This window comes from Anolis carolinensis, chromosome 2, assembly GCF_035594765.1.
Source record: "Anolis carolinensis isolate JA03-04 chromosome 2, rAnoCar3.1.pri, whole genome shotgun sequence".
Taxonomy (NCBI): domain Eukaryota; kingdom Metazoa; phylum Chordata; class Lepidosauria; order Squamata; family Dactyloidae; genus Anolis; species Anolis carolinensis.
Window position 1 is genome coordinate 65,529,045 of NC_085842.1, and position 19,075 is coordinate 65,548,119.

General features: G+C 40.3%; 1 protein-coding gene across 1 annotated transcript; it reads right to left on the reverse strand.

Annotated features, from left to right (window-relative positions):
• Positions 1-441: 441 nt before the first annotated feature.
• rpn1 (ribophorin I) lies at positions 442-16,363 on the reverse strand. The gene is made up of 10 exons (XM_003217764.4): positions 16,023-16,363; positions 10,127-10,191; positions 8,798-9,104; positions 7,419-7,628; positions 6,478-6,670; positions 4,111-4,210; positions 3,756-3,894; positions 3,390-3,509; positions 2,243-2,488; positions 442-1,298 (listed from the first exon to the last, which is right to left on the reverse strand). Exons 1-10 carry the CDS (start codon positions 16,257-16,259, stop codon positions 1,116-1,118), a joined length of 1,800 nt encoding a protein of 599 aa, XP_003217812.1. The 5' UTR covers positions 16,260-16,363; the 3' UTR covers positions 442-1,115.
• Between the last annotated feature and the right edge of the window lie 2,712 nt (positions 16,364-19,075).

The window sequence follows — 19,075 nt, forward strand, 5'->3', positions numbered from 1 at the left end:
GAAGATCAATTCTTGCCAACACTCCAGAGGGCATTACTAGTTCAAGATTTGAACACATTAAAAATGGGATGTTCCCCATTTCTCACCCATGACTGTAGCTATGTTGTATGGAGCACAAAAGCCGTAGTGCCCCGAATGAAAATTCCTATGTTACTAGTAACAAATTATGCACTGCATTTAAAAAAAAATGTTTCATGGCTCCATGAATGAAAGCAAGAAAAAAGCCCAAAGACAGATCACTGGACATCTTTACTCTTCTGCTATAAACTGGAAGGCAAAGGAAAAGTGGTCGATGGAAAAGGAGATAATATTAAAGGTTATTGAAATAGCTTATATAATACTACTGTACTAATAGTTATATTCATTTCACAAACTTGTAATAAGTTGCTCAGTTTATTAACGTTGAAGGATAGAACGCTCATTTAAAATAAAAATGAGATGTAGAATATCCATGAGCCTTTATTTCAGTTTGAGCTTTCCTACAAAGTTTTGTGGGTTTTTAATCTCCCAAAGAAAAAACATCGTAAAAAAGTACAGGCTTATAAGCAAGGACTCACTCATTCTCTCACTTGCACTGGATTTTACCTGAAGCTGTAATTTCAACAGGCTCAGAAGATTCAGGTATCAGAAACTCAATCTGTGTAACAAACAGTAAAAAAAATCTTTTGTTCAAGTTACTTAGTCATTCCAATTTCCAAAATACATGAGTATAAATTCAAAGGTGGCGGACAAAAAAAGCAGTTGCTAGTACAAATTTGTACATAACCAGATATTGATTCCGAGACATTCAGTGCCAATAGAAGGCCTGTGTGCACCTGCCTATACTGATCATTAGGGCATTTTCCAAAAGATTTTGAAGTCATGTTACTGACACTTCAAACTATAGTAAACCCAAAGCATGGAACAGCACATCTATCCCAGATTTCAGGTGTCATGGAGCAAACAGGCCCTTAAAAATGAATGCTAAATTTTGAAGACAGCTTAAAATAAATTCTTCCTTGTTCCAATTCTCTATGGCATACACATTTTCCTCACCCCAGTTCCCAATTTAGTGTGGCTCAGTATGTCTTTACAACCACCTTTCTCCCCTTTCCATCAACCTTTTGACTTCTAACTTATAGGGCATCAAGTATGTTGTCGATTTTGCTAATCAGCTCCAGACGCTTCTGAGAATGGATCTTCTCATTTTCTATATATGTATCCTTCTTGAGCTTGCCGACCACCAACCGTTCCGCTTCCACAGAAGATTTTAGAACCAGTTCCTTGACTTGATTATCAAGTTTCTGGATTTCACTCACCTTAAAGAAATGTAGGAAATGATGTTAAAAGCCTGGACATGACCAGTAACTTTACAAGCAATAATGACTTTAGAAAAAATAGAATAGATATCAAAATCTATACTGCAGGCTGGAGATTGTTCTTTGAAACCAACACCTTTGAAGATCCCTCTATGAACAGCAGTGAATTTGCTGCCAAACACGTAGAAGAGCAAGACCAAACCACAGACTGTGACACCAGAACAAACTGAAGCAATCTGATGAAGTAGACTTCAGTCTACAAAAGAGCATACCAGGTTATCTTCTTGTTCAGAGGTTCAAAAAGATATACAGCTCACACCCATGTCAACACAATTTAAAATCAAGAGGACAGTATGCCTAATAAGCTTCAGTCACTAATGATGAACAGTACCTCGCACGACACATTTCATTTCAGAGTAGAGCTCCTGTTAAACCAAATGATAGCCAGGAGGCCTGGCACAGCTATGGAATGAATTGGTATGTTACTCATGTAGCATTACAAGGAGATTAACATTTGGGCAAGATTGCTGCCTTTAGGGAACATTCACATCCTCTCAACTAAGGCCTTGACAGATTTATATGGTGAATTCAAGCCAATGGGTCCTAGCCAACAGGGATGGGCGACAGCACTGGTTTAGATATTTAATACCTGGCCATCTATTGTGTAAGATCTCAACTGAACAATGATTTGGAGGCTTTTCTTTCAGAAAGCGTAAGGAAATATGCTTGGAATTCAATATTGGAATATCAGAAAAGCCAGAACCATCCATTTCAAGTTATTGGGGGGGGGGGGTATCATTATAATGAGTTAGAATACTCTTTAAGCTCTAAGTGACATGTGTGTCAGGTAGACATCTGCTTTTGAAATGACATGAAACATAACTTACAGTTTGGAATAAGTGCTGATGAATACAAATAGAAGACCTAGAAGAAACCACACTTACTTTGTCACACAGATCAGAGCCTTCAGTCTTCAGCTTAGACTGCAATGAGGCTATTTCATTGGTTAAGGTCTTATGTTCAGTCTCCAGAGACTTTTTGCCACTATTTAAGGTGGAAATATCCCGTGTCTGTTTGTACTTATTCACAGCTTCATCAAAAAGTCGGTAAAGGCATAATCTCTTATTTACTCCAGTGAGAACCTGTTCTGTAATACAGGCCACTTTCATTCTAGCTTCTGCTGCTGGATCCTTCAAAAATACAAAGGGGTACAAGCAGAAATGTCTTTAGAACCTAACCAATTATATAGTGCACTTACATGTTCAAATTGCTCCACATATTCTCTAGGTAGTCTTTATACAAACTCTGTAAAGCGGGTTAGCATTATGCCCCGGAAGTAAGAAACCAATGCAGAGCAGCAGCTTTGTGTAGTGGTTTGAAAACTGGACAATGACCCCAGAGAACATGATTTGAATCCAGCTAGACCTCAAAAACCCAATGGCTTAGTTGCATATTCTTAGGTTCAAACAACACACTGACATGGTTGCCATTAAGCCAGAAATGACTTGAAGACAAACAACAGCAACACCAACTGAGGTTATCCAGAAAGATAAGCAAAATCTGGACCAGGAAGCTCCTAGCTTGCAATCCAATTCCTTTCTCACTAGACTGTATAATTGCCACAAAAACATAACATGAAATTTATTGAAGGGAGCTGTCAGAGAAAAATGGTCCAGTATGAGGAGCAACCCTAGCGTATAACTTGCCCTGAACAGACTCAGGTTGTGAATAGGGCAGGACATCCTCTGAGCAAGTGGGATCTGGGTCCATGAAAATTAGGACTGAAAGTACAGTTGTTGTTCTTTTAAAACCCTACAGAAAGTAAAGAACAACTTTAGTCAATGGGGAAAAGATAACTCTTACCAGATGTCAAAAGATGCCCACTTTCCTACTTATATAATATTTGGATGATGATGCTCATTTATATTTGGCTGTTTCCCCAGTAATGCAACTCAAGGCAGCTAGCAAATTATCAAAACCAGTACAAATTAAACCATAAGAATAGCAACGAAATATAAAGAGCAACAAACTGAGATCAATTGTTCTAAAAGAACAATAAGAAACATTCTGTAGTCTAGACAGGGTTGATACCTTAGTGATAGAGAAGTCCAGCCTCACATAGAGAATCACAGTAAAGAATAGGATATAGAAGGCTCCGACGACCAGCAGAGGTTCTTGCAACATCAGCACCTTGTTAAAGGTATAATGGACCTGGAAGAAACAGAGCAAGCAATGAGATAGAGGACAGTGCTATTCAAGATCCATATTTCTAAACATAAAACCAAGTTACTTAAATGTTCAACTATTAAGAACTTCATTTACTAGTAGAAACCTGGCATGTTGCTGTTGCAGCCATACATTATGCCATTAAAGTTATTATAAATATAGAAAAAAATGGGAAAATAAATGCAGTACTTTTAACACACTATGCCATGTAAGCAAAGGAATTATATTTACCACAATATCTTGGATGTGCTGCTCAACAAGGTTGTTCTTGTGTGCCACAATGACTGGGCGACCAAATGTATCCAAATAAGTATAATGCAGCTCATCAGAGGCCCGACTGATTTCATATGGACTGTCCACATGGATATTCCTGCAGAGAGGTGGATACAAAATATTAATAATGTCAGAGAAATATTGATTACTAAATAAACACCAAGGTAAGGATTAATGCCATAAATAACATTGGTGCCTTTTAAAAAATGCTAAAATGTGATAATTGAGTTTCTAAGATAATGTAATTATTTGTCATGATGGAAAGGTTATATATATCTGGATCAAATCTTTTCCCAACCACATTGTTACTTACTTGGCACCTTCTGGAAGGATTATCTTTACTGTTAGAGAGTCTGTAACTTGTTCATCGAATACATGATCAACAAATCTCATCTTCAAGGCATATTGATCACCTGGAAAACAATGAAAATAAGCGATCATGAAAGCATGGAAGCAACAGAAGCCAGGGAAAATAAAACGTCAGGATTTTACATATTCATTCAGAAAAGACATGGAATTTTACTGGAACTGGTATTACTAAATAATATGCAACTCCTTTCTCAGAATAAAGACTGTTCAGAAGACATACATAGATTTGTCAGCAGCATATGATACTTTAAATCATTGCCTCCTCCTGAAAAAATGTATAATATCACAAAGAATTACCACCTCACCGCTTCATAGGAAATCTGCTATAAAACAGCTTTTTTGTTGAGTTCCAGAGTTGGAGAAGCAGATGGCAAAAACTGAAGATCGGCCTGCCTTAGGGAAGCGTGCTTGCTCCATCAATGTTTAACATTTACACAAATGATCAGCCTCTGCCAGAAGGGACAGAGAGTTTCATCTATGCTGAGGATAATGCCATCAACAGTCAAGCAGGGAGCTTTGAAATGGTTGAACAGAAGCTCTCTAAAGATTTAGGTGCTCTTACTGCCTATTATAGGGAAAACCAGCTGATTCCTAATCCATCTAAAATGCAGACGTGTGCTTTTCATCTTAAGAATAGACATGCATTTCAAGCTCTGAGGATTACCTGGGAATGAATCCCACTGGAGTATTGCAGCACACCAAAATACCTGGGAGTTACTCTGGACTGTGCTCTGAGCTACAAGAAGCACTGCTTAAACATCAAGCAAAAAGTGGGTGCTAGAAAGAATATCATACGAAAGCTGACTGGCATAACCTGGGGAATACAACCAGACACAGTGAAGACATCTGCACTTGCGCTTTGCTACTATGCTGCTGAATACGCATGCCCAGTATGGAATATATCTCACCACATTAAAACAGTAGATGTGGCTCTTAAAGAGACATGCTGCATTATCACACGATGTCTACGCCCTACATCACTGGAGAAATTATACTCTTTAGCCGGTATTGCACCACCTGACATCCGTCAGGAAGTAGCAGCCTGTAATGAAAGGACCAAGGCATTGACATCTCCAGCCCATCCTCTGTTCGGTATCAGCCAACAAGCCAACGCCTTACATCAAGAAATAGCTTCCTAAAATCTACAGAGATACTCGCAGGAACACCTCAGCATGAGAGAGTCCAAAAGTAGCAGATTAAAACCCAGAACATCAATCAGAGACTGATACCAGATGAGAAACTCCCCCCTAGGCACACAGAAAACTGGGTAACTGAACAGATTGCGTTCTGGCATGAGATGCAGAGCTAACCTTAAGAAATGGGGAGACTAAGTGGAGTCCATGACATGCGAGTGTGGAGAAGAGCAAACCACAGACCATTTACTACAATGCAGTCTGAGCCCTGTCACGTGCCCAATGGACGACCCTATAACAGCGACACCAGAGGCACTCCAAATGGCCAGCTTCTGGTCAAAGGAAATTTAGTATAATGCCAAGTTTTTAACTTTGTTTGTGGTTTTTCTATACATTATACCTGTATTCTCAACTTGCTTCTTACACAATAAATAAGACAAACTGTAATTAAAGTAAATAATTAAATTCTGCACTTGACATATAATATAAAAACATAAAGCAGCCCCATAGAACAACTAAAAATAGAAATTAATTTACTTTGGGGTGTATTTATTTTTTATATATTTCTGAAAAGGAATGGGATAGTGTCAGACCCTAACAGAAAATGTGAGAAAAAAAGAAACAAATCTGAAGGCCTTAAAGTATTGATATTCACCATGTAATCCTCCAAAATTTGGGGTGCAATTGCCAGCTGTCCTAGCCAGTATAATCAATAATAAGGAATGCTGGAAGTTGCAATTCTATAACATGTAAAGGGCTATCTGATTCCTTTCCCTGCCTTTAAAGGCTAAGTAGAGGTGTGAGATACCTTTCTGGTACTGGCTGCCCAATTTCAAATACTAACTTTTAAGACATTTTAAATAGCAAAGCAGCCACATTGCACTTTGGCTTTCTCCCAGTTTGAGAGTGCAAACTGTCCAAGGTCACCTAGTGGGTTTTATGGCGAAATAGGAATTCATACGCTAGTCTCCAGAGTCATAATCCAAAACTCAAAAAACAACACAGTGCTGTATCTCATTTTGAGTGCACTGGTGAGTATTACAAACTGATATTCGTGGGAATCTCAAATGTCATGCTGCAAAGAAATACAGAATTAACTGGGTTCTATTCCAACTGTTGATATTTTATTTAGATGCATAATGTGCTCCAGTGGAGAATAATTGGACAATGAAACCTACCAAGATTAAAAAGATACTCATAACTAGGCAGGTTATAACCGATGATATAGTGTGTCTTCCAACCACCAAAAAGGGGGAAACGGGGGCGAATCTCCATTTCCACAGAGTCATCCAAGATGAGAAGGTGACTGGTGGATATGTTGCCAATTTCATCTCTGTAGTATACATCTTGAGCGGCAGCAGGCAGGATAGTCTGCAAAAGAAAACAGTGAGCATTCAATCAACTTTCACTAGAAATAGTTGAGTATGACATTATTCTTTTACAACTCTTAGCAAAATTGCAAGCTATCTCTCTCGCCACAGGGGCAGACATCATGGTATAAATACATTGGTTTCGACAAAAATGTAGCCATGTTTATTTGGCTTATGTTATAGCTTTATGTTTTTTGGTGGCAGGTGGTGCCGGGAGTTGAATGGATGGAAGAAAAGTCCCATTCCACTAAAATGATATTGGACTGAGGAAATGCAAACTAACATTAGAAAATGGGGGTAGACATGGAACATGAGGAACACTAAGCATAAAACATTAATAACTCAAATATAACATACTGAAAGCAATGAGATCTCAATGAGTATTTAAAAGATATAAGGAGATAAGAATGTCTTCACTTGTCAATGGAGGAACACAACGAAGGCATCAGATGAGCTTCTCCAGAGTAAAGTGGAAACCATCCAGCTTTCTAGATGCTGTTGGACTGCGTATGGATATGCAGGTTAGGGTTGCCACAAGCTGCAGCCCAATAGCATTTGGGTGGCCTCAAGATTCCCATCCCTTGCCATTTGCCAAGAAAGCCTTCTCCTACATCTATACCAGCAACAACATGCAAACAAATGTTTAAAATGAGAGAGTGGGGGCATAAAAATGACTCACTCTTGGTCAATGAAGAAGCAGAACAACAAGAAGCTACATTTGACAAACATGCAATTCTAAAAAGACCAACCTTAAAAGATTTCACAGAGGATATTCCACTGTCTGGCTGTCTTTGGTAGTCGTATCTAGAGAAAGGGCCCTTGAGCACAGCTCCTGTATGCTTTAAGTCAATGGTCTCTTCTACTGCAATATTACCCCAGTGAGAAACTTCAATGACCCGAGTCATGCTAGTGATAGTCAGGAAGGGACTATTATTTTCATAGTGCACTTTAAGCAGGTCCTAAAGAGAGAGAAAAAGAGTAAAGGAATGAAATGTTTTATGTTTGCCAAATATGTTCATAGTCAAGTCTATTTCATTTACAGTACCACAGATTAAATCAAGCAGTCTTCATTAGAAAGAATATTTGTTCTAGAGCTTTAACACTCGTTGTATCGTGCAGCTACTTCCTTCACAAAGACGCAGTAAGCACTCATCTGTGACACCATTTCTCCTCCAACGATAACACACAGAAGTGTTTATATCTACAGAATATGATCTCCTTATATCTCAATATGACCTTCTTAAGTGTTGATTCAATGACCTAATTCTTTTTTTTAATATTGTTCTATTTTAAGTAGAATGACAAAACTGAAAGCTTCTGTATAATAAGCAGCAATATAGCAAAAATATAAACTGTACACGTAACTCCTAAACAAGTCCAATTTCGGATAATGATGCTAGCTCAGGCAAAGGATCTCAGAAACTTCCACATGGAGTGTATTGAGAATTTAAGCTTAAAATAAATCGCCAAACCCCATAAGACATTCTGGAGCCACCCCAAGTTTAAAAGGGTATCTCATATAAAAAATTCTCTAGATATTTTAACTTTCGGCCTTGGTAACAAGTTGATAACAAAAGATAATTGGGCCTTGAGGATGAATGAAAACATCATAATCTGGGAGCCATTTTAGGAAGATCATTAGATTAGAAAAAAGGAGTCTACACTTACATTTTCCCCCGCTGTGAAAGTAACACACTGCATGAGTAATTAAAAAACCCAGTACTGCATAAATTCTCTAGCTCTGTTTTTAAATAATTGCAACTTGAAAAGAGAATATCGAAGAGATGAAGAATCATGATGAGAAGAATTATGAATACTACTTTGGGGATCACACCAGATAGACAAATAATTTTGACTGTGACAATATTTTTATTCAAGATCCTTTCTTTTACTAAGCAAACTGACAGAAGACAGGCAAAATGAGCCATTCCCCTCATCAGCCCATACACTTCACTGCTTGGAAATTCATGTAGAAAACTGTCTTAATTTCAGCTTCCTTTAAGCCCTTTATATTTCTGGCTGTCTTATTTGTACAAGACCAGACTTGTATGAATTTAAATACTACAAAGGTAACAGATGCTCTTTACAAACTCAAAATCAAAAATTAAAATTTGAATTTAAAATTTACCTCACTGTATGGTGGGATATCCTTGAATGGTCCATATTCAATCATGTCCTCTGACCGGCTGGGATTGCCCAGTTTGGTGTAACTTTCCACATTTCGTGAGGCTAGTTTTATACGGGTCGTTTGGGTCTTGGTCAGATATGGAGAGTAAAAGTAATGATTACCCTCAAAAACAACAAACTGCTTCTCAGCCTGGGTGATATGCGTTGGATAAGGCTGCAGGACATGGGTAAAAACTGTTTCAATAGATAAGCGGATTTTTGCACCTGGAGCCAAGGGAGATGGCAATTTTACAGTGAAGAATTTGCCACTGAAATAGAAAAGAGCAGAAAATCAGTGAGGCCCTGCTAATTTGACAAACACCCACAAAGGAATCATCAACAGAAATCCTCTACCATACGCAATTATGGATAACTCGGAGCATGCCTACATTTCTAGTTCAGATATATTCATCTGAATTTGTTAAAATGTAAACAACTGGACTGACTGCTATCTGAAATCACACTGTGTGTCAGACTCTTAAGGAACTCTTGGTTTTTAGGAGCCCCGACCTCTGGGGAGAAAAATAAGCTTTTGGACTTAAAGCCCCAGAAATACTTACAAATTAATGCAGCAATACAAAAAGCACCGATTATTTTCTGTTTCAAATGGGAAGGTTTGAGCTTTAAAAATGATTTGAAATACTATGCCACACGATTTCAGCGGATAAGCTTATCTGATCTTTCAAAGTTGCTACCTCTCCTCCACCACACCACCCCTTTTAAAAGAATAATTCCAGGAATCAAAAAAAAGATTACTATCATGAAGAAGCTCCCGGTGGCACAATGGGTTAAGCCGAAAGATCAGTGGCTTGAATCCGGGGAGCGGGATGAGCTCCTGTCTGTCAGCTCTAGCTCCCCATGCGGGGACATGAGAGAAGCCTCCTGCAAGATGGTAAAACATCAAAAACATCCAGACATTCCCTGGGCAACATCCTTGCAGATGACCAATTATCTCACACCAGAAGCAACTTATTTGCAGTTTCTCAAGTCGCTCCTGACACACAAAGAAAAAAACTATCATGAACACTCTCAGACAATTATCAGTCTAAAATATGGTTCAGAAATACCATTTATATAAAAGCAATCTTGAAAAATTAAGTAATTCCGCACCATTCTAGAACCATTCTGCAAAATACATTCTAAACCAATGGCTACAAATATAATTTATGATTTTGCACACATGACAAATTTATCAGACAGGAACACTCACTATTACAGTTCATTGACAAATACACATTTGCAGGCAAACCAGGATACGAAGCTGCTCTTAAATTCCCACTGCAAAACTCACCTTATCCCTTTTCCTTTTGCATCCTTCACTTCCAAAATGTTCTCCTCCTCTTCCTCACCTTTCACCTATTTCAGAAAATTAGGTAGTCAGTAATGCTGTTTAACATTCCTATTTAAGATGACTAAACTAATCAGAATCTCTGTACACAGGTAGTGAAAAACAAATTTGTAGAGATACCAAGACTGATATATTTTTGAGGGAAACATTAATAATTAACTACCTAGTCATTTAAAACCCTTCTGGTTACCTTAATAAATACTAAAGCATTATATAACATCAACTGACAAATATCTGTTAAAACTTTACAACTTTTTCAGAAAAGGGTGCATGTTCTGGCAGAGAACACTTGCCAAGCATGATTTACGGTTGCTACCCACTCCTATACTACTGAATCATGAGAGCTGTAGTTTTACAAGGTGTTTACTCTTCTTTGTCAAAGAGTGCCCCATTATACATATCACTGATATATATAATGATATATCATCATTATCAAGTTAACCCAGACCATCAAAATTTACAAAAGAGTCAGTAACCTTGATAGAACTTTTCTTCAAGCAGAAAACAGTATTTGGAGACATAGCAGAAAATCCCAGAGTAGGCAGCCATAATTTCAGAAACACAAAGGAGGTCCTTTCAGGGTAACATTGAACTTCCTTCATGATTCATGACACTGTATGTACAGACATATATACACTAGAGTCTCACTTATTCAACATAAACGGGTCGGAAGAACGTTGGATAAGCGAAAATGTTGGATAATAAGGAGGGATTAAGGAAAAGCCTATTAAATGTCAAATTACGTTACAAATTAAGCACTAAAAACATGTTTTACAAAAAAATCGATGCTTAATAGGCTTTTCCTTAATCCCTCCTTATTATCCAACATATTTGCTTATCCAACGTTCTGCCGGCCCGTTTATGTTGGGTAAGTGAGACTCTACTGTACTTGCTTTCGTTCTCAACCTTAGAACAAAAAATACATGTGATGCTGTACAGTTCTTGGGAAATAAATGACTAGAAAGTAGAAACATCTTGAGAGCTGGATTCATTATTGACAGATATTCATATCTGATTCCAAAATGGACTGCCTCCTCCCAAATATTTTCCTTAGTGTAATTTTTCTTCATATATCCATTTTTATATACAATGGATTTTACAGGTCTCACCACAACTTCTGTTCAAAACTGTCTGGAATTGTAATTAAGAAAAACGCCCAAAATTATCCAGAGAATTGCTTATGAGAATAGTATGCTTAATCTCTCTGGTTATGTCTACTTCACTGGCTAGCAATATGCTCATTGCACAAAATAATCAAGCAGACAGGAAATGAATATCAGCCACCTACGCATGTAAGTCCTACTGAATTCAAAGGGACTTCATACTTCAAGAAAAAAACCCATACAATGAATGCTCTAAATCTACTGGGAATTGGTTCCAGGATCATCTATGGATACCAAAAAGTCAAAAATGCTCAAGTTCCATTATATGGTTTCCTCTTTGGATTTTAAAAAAGGTGTGGGTGGTTGTATCCATGGAAACAGAATCTGTGGATATGGAGGATGAATTCATTTCGAATTAGCACTGTCAGCCACACAGCAAATCAATCTTAGATTAGAGCCTAGGCTGTGTTTCTCAATCTTTCAATTCTAACTACATTGTGTCAGAAACCTTGGCTGCATCTAGACTATAAAATTAATGCAATCCAACACCACTTGAACTGCCATGGCTGAATGCTATGGAATAATAGAATATGTAATTTGGTAAGGTGACAGCAGAGAAGGCTAAAGACCTTGCAAAACCACTCAGGATTCCACAGCATTCAGCCATGGCTGTTGTCAAGCTGTGTTACTTCTACAGTGTAGATGCAGCCCTTATCTGTCATTCTTGTTCTCTTCTTCCCACATCTTGAATTATAATGCAAACCTCCTCCTCCTCCCTAAAAAGCTGAACTAGACCAGCTAGGATTCTAGATCCTCAACCATGACTTAAAATCCATCAGCCTAGCAAAGTGGATAATTTGCAAACAGTGGCCTCACCCACCCTCTAGTATCACTATCATTTTTTAAATGTTTTATTCATAGCCTTTCAAGGTTCCGGAAGAAGTTTCTCCTAACAACACTGCACCAGAATTGAGGAAACTGTGCAGGAAAATCCCTTTGTAATGGCACTCCAATATTCTAAACCCACATTTCTCCAGTTATTATTGTCAAACAAGCAGCAGAGATTTTTACTCAGAACCGGATAGCCTCTTGAGCATTCATAGGCCTCAGAAACAGGCATGCCGCTCTGCCATTACATGCGGACAATGCATTCAGGGCCACGCCTCCTTCCTCCTGGGTTGCCACTGGTTGCTTTCTGATTTGAAGCTTTACTGCTTACGTGTCAGTCCTTGCCAGGCTATCTATCCCTGCAGCAGAAACTATGAAAAGAATCAGCAACCAGGAGAAAACAAAATAGAAGTGAGATTGAGCATTGCTGTGAACGGCAGTGATTCTCAAAACACTATCTGCATAGACAGACTGACAAATCCAGGAAGGGTAGGTAATGTGCAACTTGAGGATAACTCTCCATCTTGGGATAAAATGATAGTCTGCTGACTCCAAGTAAACACATAAATAAATACTTTTTCTTCCTTAAAACTCATGGTATTGAGTTCAGAAAACTCCAGATTTTAGCAAAAACACATGAGTATTCCTTGAAAAACCTATGAAATGTATGGAGTTTCCATAAGTCAACCAGCAACTTGAAGGCAAACAAACACAATTGGATCATATCCATACAAACTTAAAGGCACTAGATACTGCCTGATCTTAGAGGCTTAAACAGGATCAGCTCTGGATGGGAGGCTGCCAATGCATTGTAAACTATATTTTAGAGGAGGCAAAAACTACCTCCTTGCCTAAGAAAACCCCATAAAATTTGGGGAGTCACAATAGAGGATTTGAAGGCATGCACATGCATACATATATGTGCAGGGTGGGTCAAACATCATAGAAGTGTTTGATAGCAAAATAACTTTTTGAAAAAAATCTAAAAATATTTCACACATAATGAGGTGTCATTTTATTTCCTATGTATATTGAATATGATGCTATGGTATTGTAAATTAAAAACAGAAAATAGAGGTTATCTTAAACATCGCAACCCCTCTGTGGCTTTTAGCATATCCTGGATAACATACATCTTTGTAGACAGAGCAAAGCCATTGCAGTTTAACTCCATATCAAGGGTTCAACACATCTCTAAGAATATGGAGAAAAAGGCCTTTGCAATAACAGTTATTCAGGGATTCAAAGACACATGGGAACTGTGCTTCCACTGAGTACCCCCACCCCCAGCTCTGTTGTCTTGTATACAATCTCCATGGGTCTGAATCTAACTTGAGTAAACCCAATAACTCAACAGGACTAAGGTAAGGTTGGCTGACCATGTTCCCACTGTTTAATGGCTCATTTCTGACTGTGGATGGAGGTCATCCAATTACTAATCCCAAAGTAGAAACAGACCCATTGAAGTGCTGTGATTTACGTAAGTCAAAACTGACTCTCTGGCAATAGATTCAGTGAGTTTACTTTAACAATTTGATTAAGGTAATATAATATCCAACTACTGTACTCTGTACTGTACTATCATGCTAGTAAGGACATGATGGGAATGTCCAAGAAAGCATGACCTTGGAAAAAATCTGTCCTAACTTTGGCCTCATGTACACTGCTTTATAATGCTGTGTGAAGCTGCAATGTAACAATAATAATAACAATAATAAGTTTTATTTATATCCTGCACCCTTTCCCGGAATGGACTCAGGGAGGCTTACAGCAAGTAACAGTTAAAACAATACAAAAAATAGTACATAGGTCAAATTAACATAATTTAAAATGGAACCATTGCAATTACTGAAAACATATATAAACATAATATAACATCAACATCAAAAAAGTTGCTCTTGCTGGAATAAAAGCATTAAAATGTTAAAACCATCAATCTTACTAAAATACCTCCATTTAAGACTGACTGTCTCCAAAAGCCTGCTTCTAGGGCCTAATTTTAAGTGTTAGACAGTTCTAACTGCATTTTATGGATCTCTTTTGGCCATACAATGCAGATTCAAACTGCATTACAGGGCAGTGTAAAATCGAGCCTAAAAGGCCTTTGGATTCCTTTCCCTTTTATTTTTGGCCTTTCTTTTGGGATAAATAACACTATGTATGTAACATGATTTTTGTTCCTGGCTTATAAATGTCATTTCCTATCATAGTTCTATCAAAAAAACATGGGAAAAGATTTTTTTGTCAAAGGCTTTCATGGCCATAATCACTAGGTTGCTGTGAATTTTCTGGGCTGTATGGCCATGTTCCAGAACATTCTCTCCTGACGTTTTTCCCACGTCTATGGCAGGCATCCTCAGAGGTTGAGGGATCTGTTGGAAACTAGGCAAGTGGGGTTTATATATTTGTGGAATGCCCAGGGTGGGAGAGAAAAGCCTTGTCTGTTGGAGGCAAGTGTGAATGTTGCAATTGGCCATCTTGATTAACACTGAATTACCTAGCAGCTTCAAAGCCTGGCTGCTACTTGCCTGGGGGCATCCTTTGTTGGGAGGTGTTAGCCGGCACTGATTGTTTCCTGTCTGGAATTCCCCTGTTTTTTTAGTGTTACTGTCCTGATTCTAGAGTTTTTTTAATACTAGTAGCCAGATTTTGTGGCTTCCTCCTTTATGTTGAAATTGTCCACATGCTTGTGGATTTGAATGGCTTCTCTGTCTAGTGTGACTTGGCGGTTATTGGAGTGGTCCAGCATTTCTGTGTTCTCAAATAATATGCTGTGTCCAGGTTGGTTCATCAAGTGCTCTGCTATGGCTGACTTCTGGTTGGATTAGTCTGCAGTGCCTTTCATGTCCCTTGATTCCTGTTTGGACAATTCTGCGTTTGGTGGTCCCTATGTAGACTTCTCCACAGCTGCATGATATACGGTAGACTCTTGCAGAGGTGAAAGGATCCCTCTTGTCCTTTGCTGAACGTAGCATTTGCTGGATTTTCTTCGTGGGTCTGTAGATAGTTTGTAGGTTGTGTTTCTTCATCAGCCTCCCTATGCCATCAGTGGTTCCCTTGATGTATGGTGAGAACACTTTTCCTCTGGGTGGATCTTTGTCTTTGCTCCTGTGGCTTGTTCTTGGCCTTGCAGACAGAAAGACAAAGCTCCACCCAGAATAAAAGTGTTATTAGTACCATACATTCGATTACAGTAGAGTCTCACTTATCCAAGTCTCGCTTATCCAAGGTTCTAGATTATCCAATGCATTTTTGTAGTCAATGTTTTCAATATATCGTGATACAGTAATTACAACATAACATTACTGCATATTGACTTACTTTTTCTGTCAAATTTGTTGTATAACATGATGTTTTGGTGCTTATTTGTAAAATCATAACCTACTTTGATGTCTAATAGGCTTTTCATTAATCCCTCCTTATTATCCAAGATATTCGCTTATCCAAGGTTCTGCCGGCCCGTTTAGCTTGGATAAGTGAGACTCTCCTGTACGTGAGAAAAACAGGGCCAGCTAACACCACCCAACAAAGGATTCCCCCAGGCAGGAAACAGCCAGGCTTTGAAGCTGCTAGGCAATTCCGCGCTAATCAAGATGGACAATTACACCATTCACACTTGCCTCCAACAGATAAAGAGTTCTTTCTCCCACCCTGGACTTTCCACAGATATATAAACCGCTCTTGCCTAGTTTCCAATAGACCTCACAACCTCTGAGGATGTTTGCCACAGATGTGGGCGAAACGTCTGGAGAAAATGCTTCTGGAACATGTCATACAACCCAGTGGATTGGCAAGCCCAACGCCCTCTACACTGCCAGGCGTGAGTGCGAAGTGCGCGTGCCCCTCACCTGCACGGACAGGTAGGCCAGGTGACTCTCGAGGCCCGGGTCCAGGGCCAGGAGGAAGGAGGAGGCCGGCGTTGAGGAGGAAGGGTTGGCCAGGCTCAGCTCCGTGCTGACTTTGGCCAGGTGCGTGCCTAGGTCCACCGTCCGCTTCACCTCCTCGTTGAGCAGCTCCGGGGCGGACCGGACCCCTCCGAGGCACAGCGAGAGGAGGACGAGGCACCAGCCCAGGCGCGCCTCCATGGCTGTCGTGTCGACGAGGCAGCGGCAGGCTGAACCGGATGCACTCACTCACTCACGCGTTCATTCATCGAGCGGGCGCAAGATGGCGCCGCCCGCGGGAGGGAGGACAAGATGGCGCCGCCCTTTCGGACCCGTACGTCAAGACGTCGAGGCCTTCCAGCCCTTGCCTGTGACCAAACGCCTCAGGGTACAATACGGTTAGAAGGCCCGGATGTTCGAATCAACGGCGTTTTATGGATTCTATCATAGACCCTATAGAGTTTGACACACCCTGGCCTCGCATCTGATTTGGACTTCAATCCCCAGGATCCTTGATCATTGGCCAAAGCAGCCTACAGTTTGAGAATATCTGCTAGAGATGCTGTGTGGCGGCTGAGGGGAAAAGGAAAGGGCCTGAGGCTATTAGAAATGCTGGGAGTTGAAGTCTAAAATACCTGGAGTTGGCCCATGCCTGCTGCAGCATGAGTGCAGTTAAAACTAATAGCAGTTAAAACTAATAGCAGTTAAAACCACGTTATCACACCAGTGCCTTAAAGCAAGCAGCCTTGTATTTTTGCCACCTGCAGAATTATGGAAAATTTAGTTTAGGAAGGCTAGGACCTCTAGCTGAAAATTCAAAAAGCCCGGCCCTAAACTACATTTCCCAGAATTCTGTAGGTGGCAGAATTGCAGGGTTTCCCGCTTTAAAGTCCTGGTGGTTTTTGATGTTTTTGATCATGTCAGAAGTGACTTGAGAACACACCGCAAGTTGCTTCTGTTGTGAGAGAATTGGCCATCCACAGAGACGTTACGCAGGGGACGCCCAGATGTGTTACCATCCTGCTGGGAGGCTTCTTTCATGTCCCCACATGCTCAAGCTGACAGATGGGAGCTCACCTCTCACATTCGAATCAGCAATCTGTAGGTCAGCAGTCCAGCCAGCACAAGGGTTTAACCCAGTGGTTCTCAACCTGAGGTCCCCAGATGTTTTTGGCCTTCAATTCCCAGAAATCCTAACAGCTGGTAAACTAGTTTAACCCATTGTGCCACCACGGCTCGGCAGCCCTGGTTTGATAACATGGAAAGTGATGTCAAACCGCATTCATTCGACACTGTAGATGCGCCCATAGACTGAAAACATTCTTTTTTATATTGCAGTTATCCCTAAGCCCTGAAGTGTTTTCTTTGGTATGGAATCTTACTTAGGTGGTCCCTCATTGTCCGAGTATGATCGTCTTCCAGGTGCAGTGTCCTGGCGGTGGATGCGTAGGTGACTATAGAGCCCTACTTGACCCGCATGTTCTTCCACAGTGGGGACATCGGTTTCCAGGTGGAAGGCGGTCCAATCAGGGTTGGCTTGACGTGCTTTCCTCTTGGCACGTTTTGCCCTCCATTCGTGCCTCTTCAAATTCTACAGCACTGCTGGTCACAGCTGACCTCCAATTAGAGCACTGAAGGGCCAGGGCGTCCCAGTTCTCGGTGTCTATGCCACAGTTTTTAAGGTTAGCTTTAAGTCCATCTTTAAATCTCTTCCTGTCCATCAACATTCCGTTGTCCATTCTGGGGTTGGGAGTACAGTAACTGCTCTGGGAGATGGTGATCACACATTCAGAAAACGTAGCCAGTCCAGCAGAGTTGATGGCATAGAAGCATTGCTTCAATGCTGGTGGTCTTTGCTTCTTCCAGCACACTGACATTTGTCCGCCTGTCTTCCCTAGAGATTTGCAGGATTTTTCGGAGGCAACGCTGATGGAATCATTCTAGGAGTTGAGTGTGACGTCTGTAGACAGTCCACGTTTCGCAGGCGTATAACAGGATTGGGAGGACAATCGCTTTATAAACAAGTGTCTTGGTATCCCTACGGATGTCCTAATCCTCAAACACTCTCTGCTTCACTCACTCGCAGAGCTCAGGCGGTGGTGTATTTCAATGTCAGTGTTGACTTTTGTGGAGAGGTGACTGCCAAGGTAGTGGAAATGGTCAACATTTTTTAACATTACACCATTAAACTGTATTTCTGGCATTGCCAAGCTTCTCGTATGCTTCTGCAAAGGTATTTAGAGTGGCTTGTAGGTCTTTTTCTGAATGCGCACAGACTACGTTATCATCGGCATATTGGAGTTCTATAACAGATGTTCTTGTGACCTTGGTTTTGGCTTTCAGTCTGCTGAGGTTAAATAGCTTGCCATCGGTCCGATACATGATTTCCACTCCTGTTAAAAGCTTCCCATCAACAAGGTGAAGTGTCATAGTGATGAAGATGGAAAATAAGGTAGGAGCAATAACACATCCCTGTTTGACACCTGATTCCACCTTAAATGGGTCACTTTGGGAACCGTTGCTGTCCAAGACTGTTGCCATCATGTCATCATGGAGGAGCACAAGAATGTTCACAAATTTGTCAGGGCACCCGATTTTTTGGAGGATGGTCCAGAGAGCACTGCGATTCACTGTGTCGAATGCCTTTGCAAGGTCAATGAATGCCATGTACAGAGGTTGGTTTTGTTCCCTGCATTTTTCTTGGAGCTGTCGTGCAGTAAAGATCATGTCCACTGTTCCTCTGGAGGGGTGGAAGCCATTCTGGGATTCTGGGAGGGTGTCTTCTGAAACAGGGAGAAGGCGGTTTGCAAGGTTTCTTGCGAGGATTTTCCCAGCGGAGGTTAGAAGGGAGATATCTCGATAATTTCCGCAGTCTGTTCTATCCCCTTTTTTGAAAAGGGTGATGGTGGTGGTAGTGGCATCCTTGAAGTCTTCTGGGATTTTCTCGGTCACCCACACTTTTTCAATGAGCTGGTGGTGGTCTTGGGTCAGCTCAGGTCCACCCTCTTTAAAGTTTT

Excerpts from the sequence above, each read along its gene's own strand:
- rpn1 (XM_003217764.4), bottom strand. The coding sequence starts at position 16,259 with ATGGAGGCGCGCCTGGGCTGGTGCCTCGTCCTCCTCTCGCTGTGCCTC. Across the intron at positions 10,192-16,022 it reads TGGCCTACCTGTCCGTGCAG|GTGAAAGGTGAGGAAGAGGA; the intron begins GTGAGGGGCACG and ends TTTCTGAAATAG. Across the intron at positions 3,895-4,110 it reads ATCCTTCCAGAAGGTGCCAA|GAATATCCATGTGGACAGTC; the intron begins GTAAGTAACAAT and ends ACCTCTCTGCAG.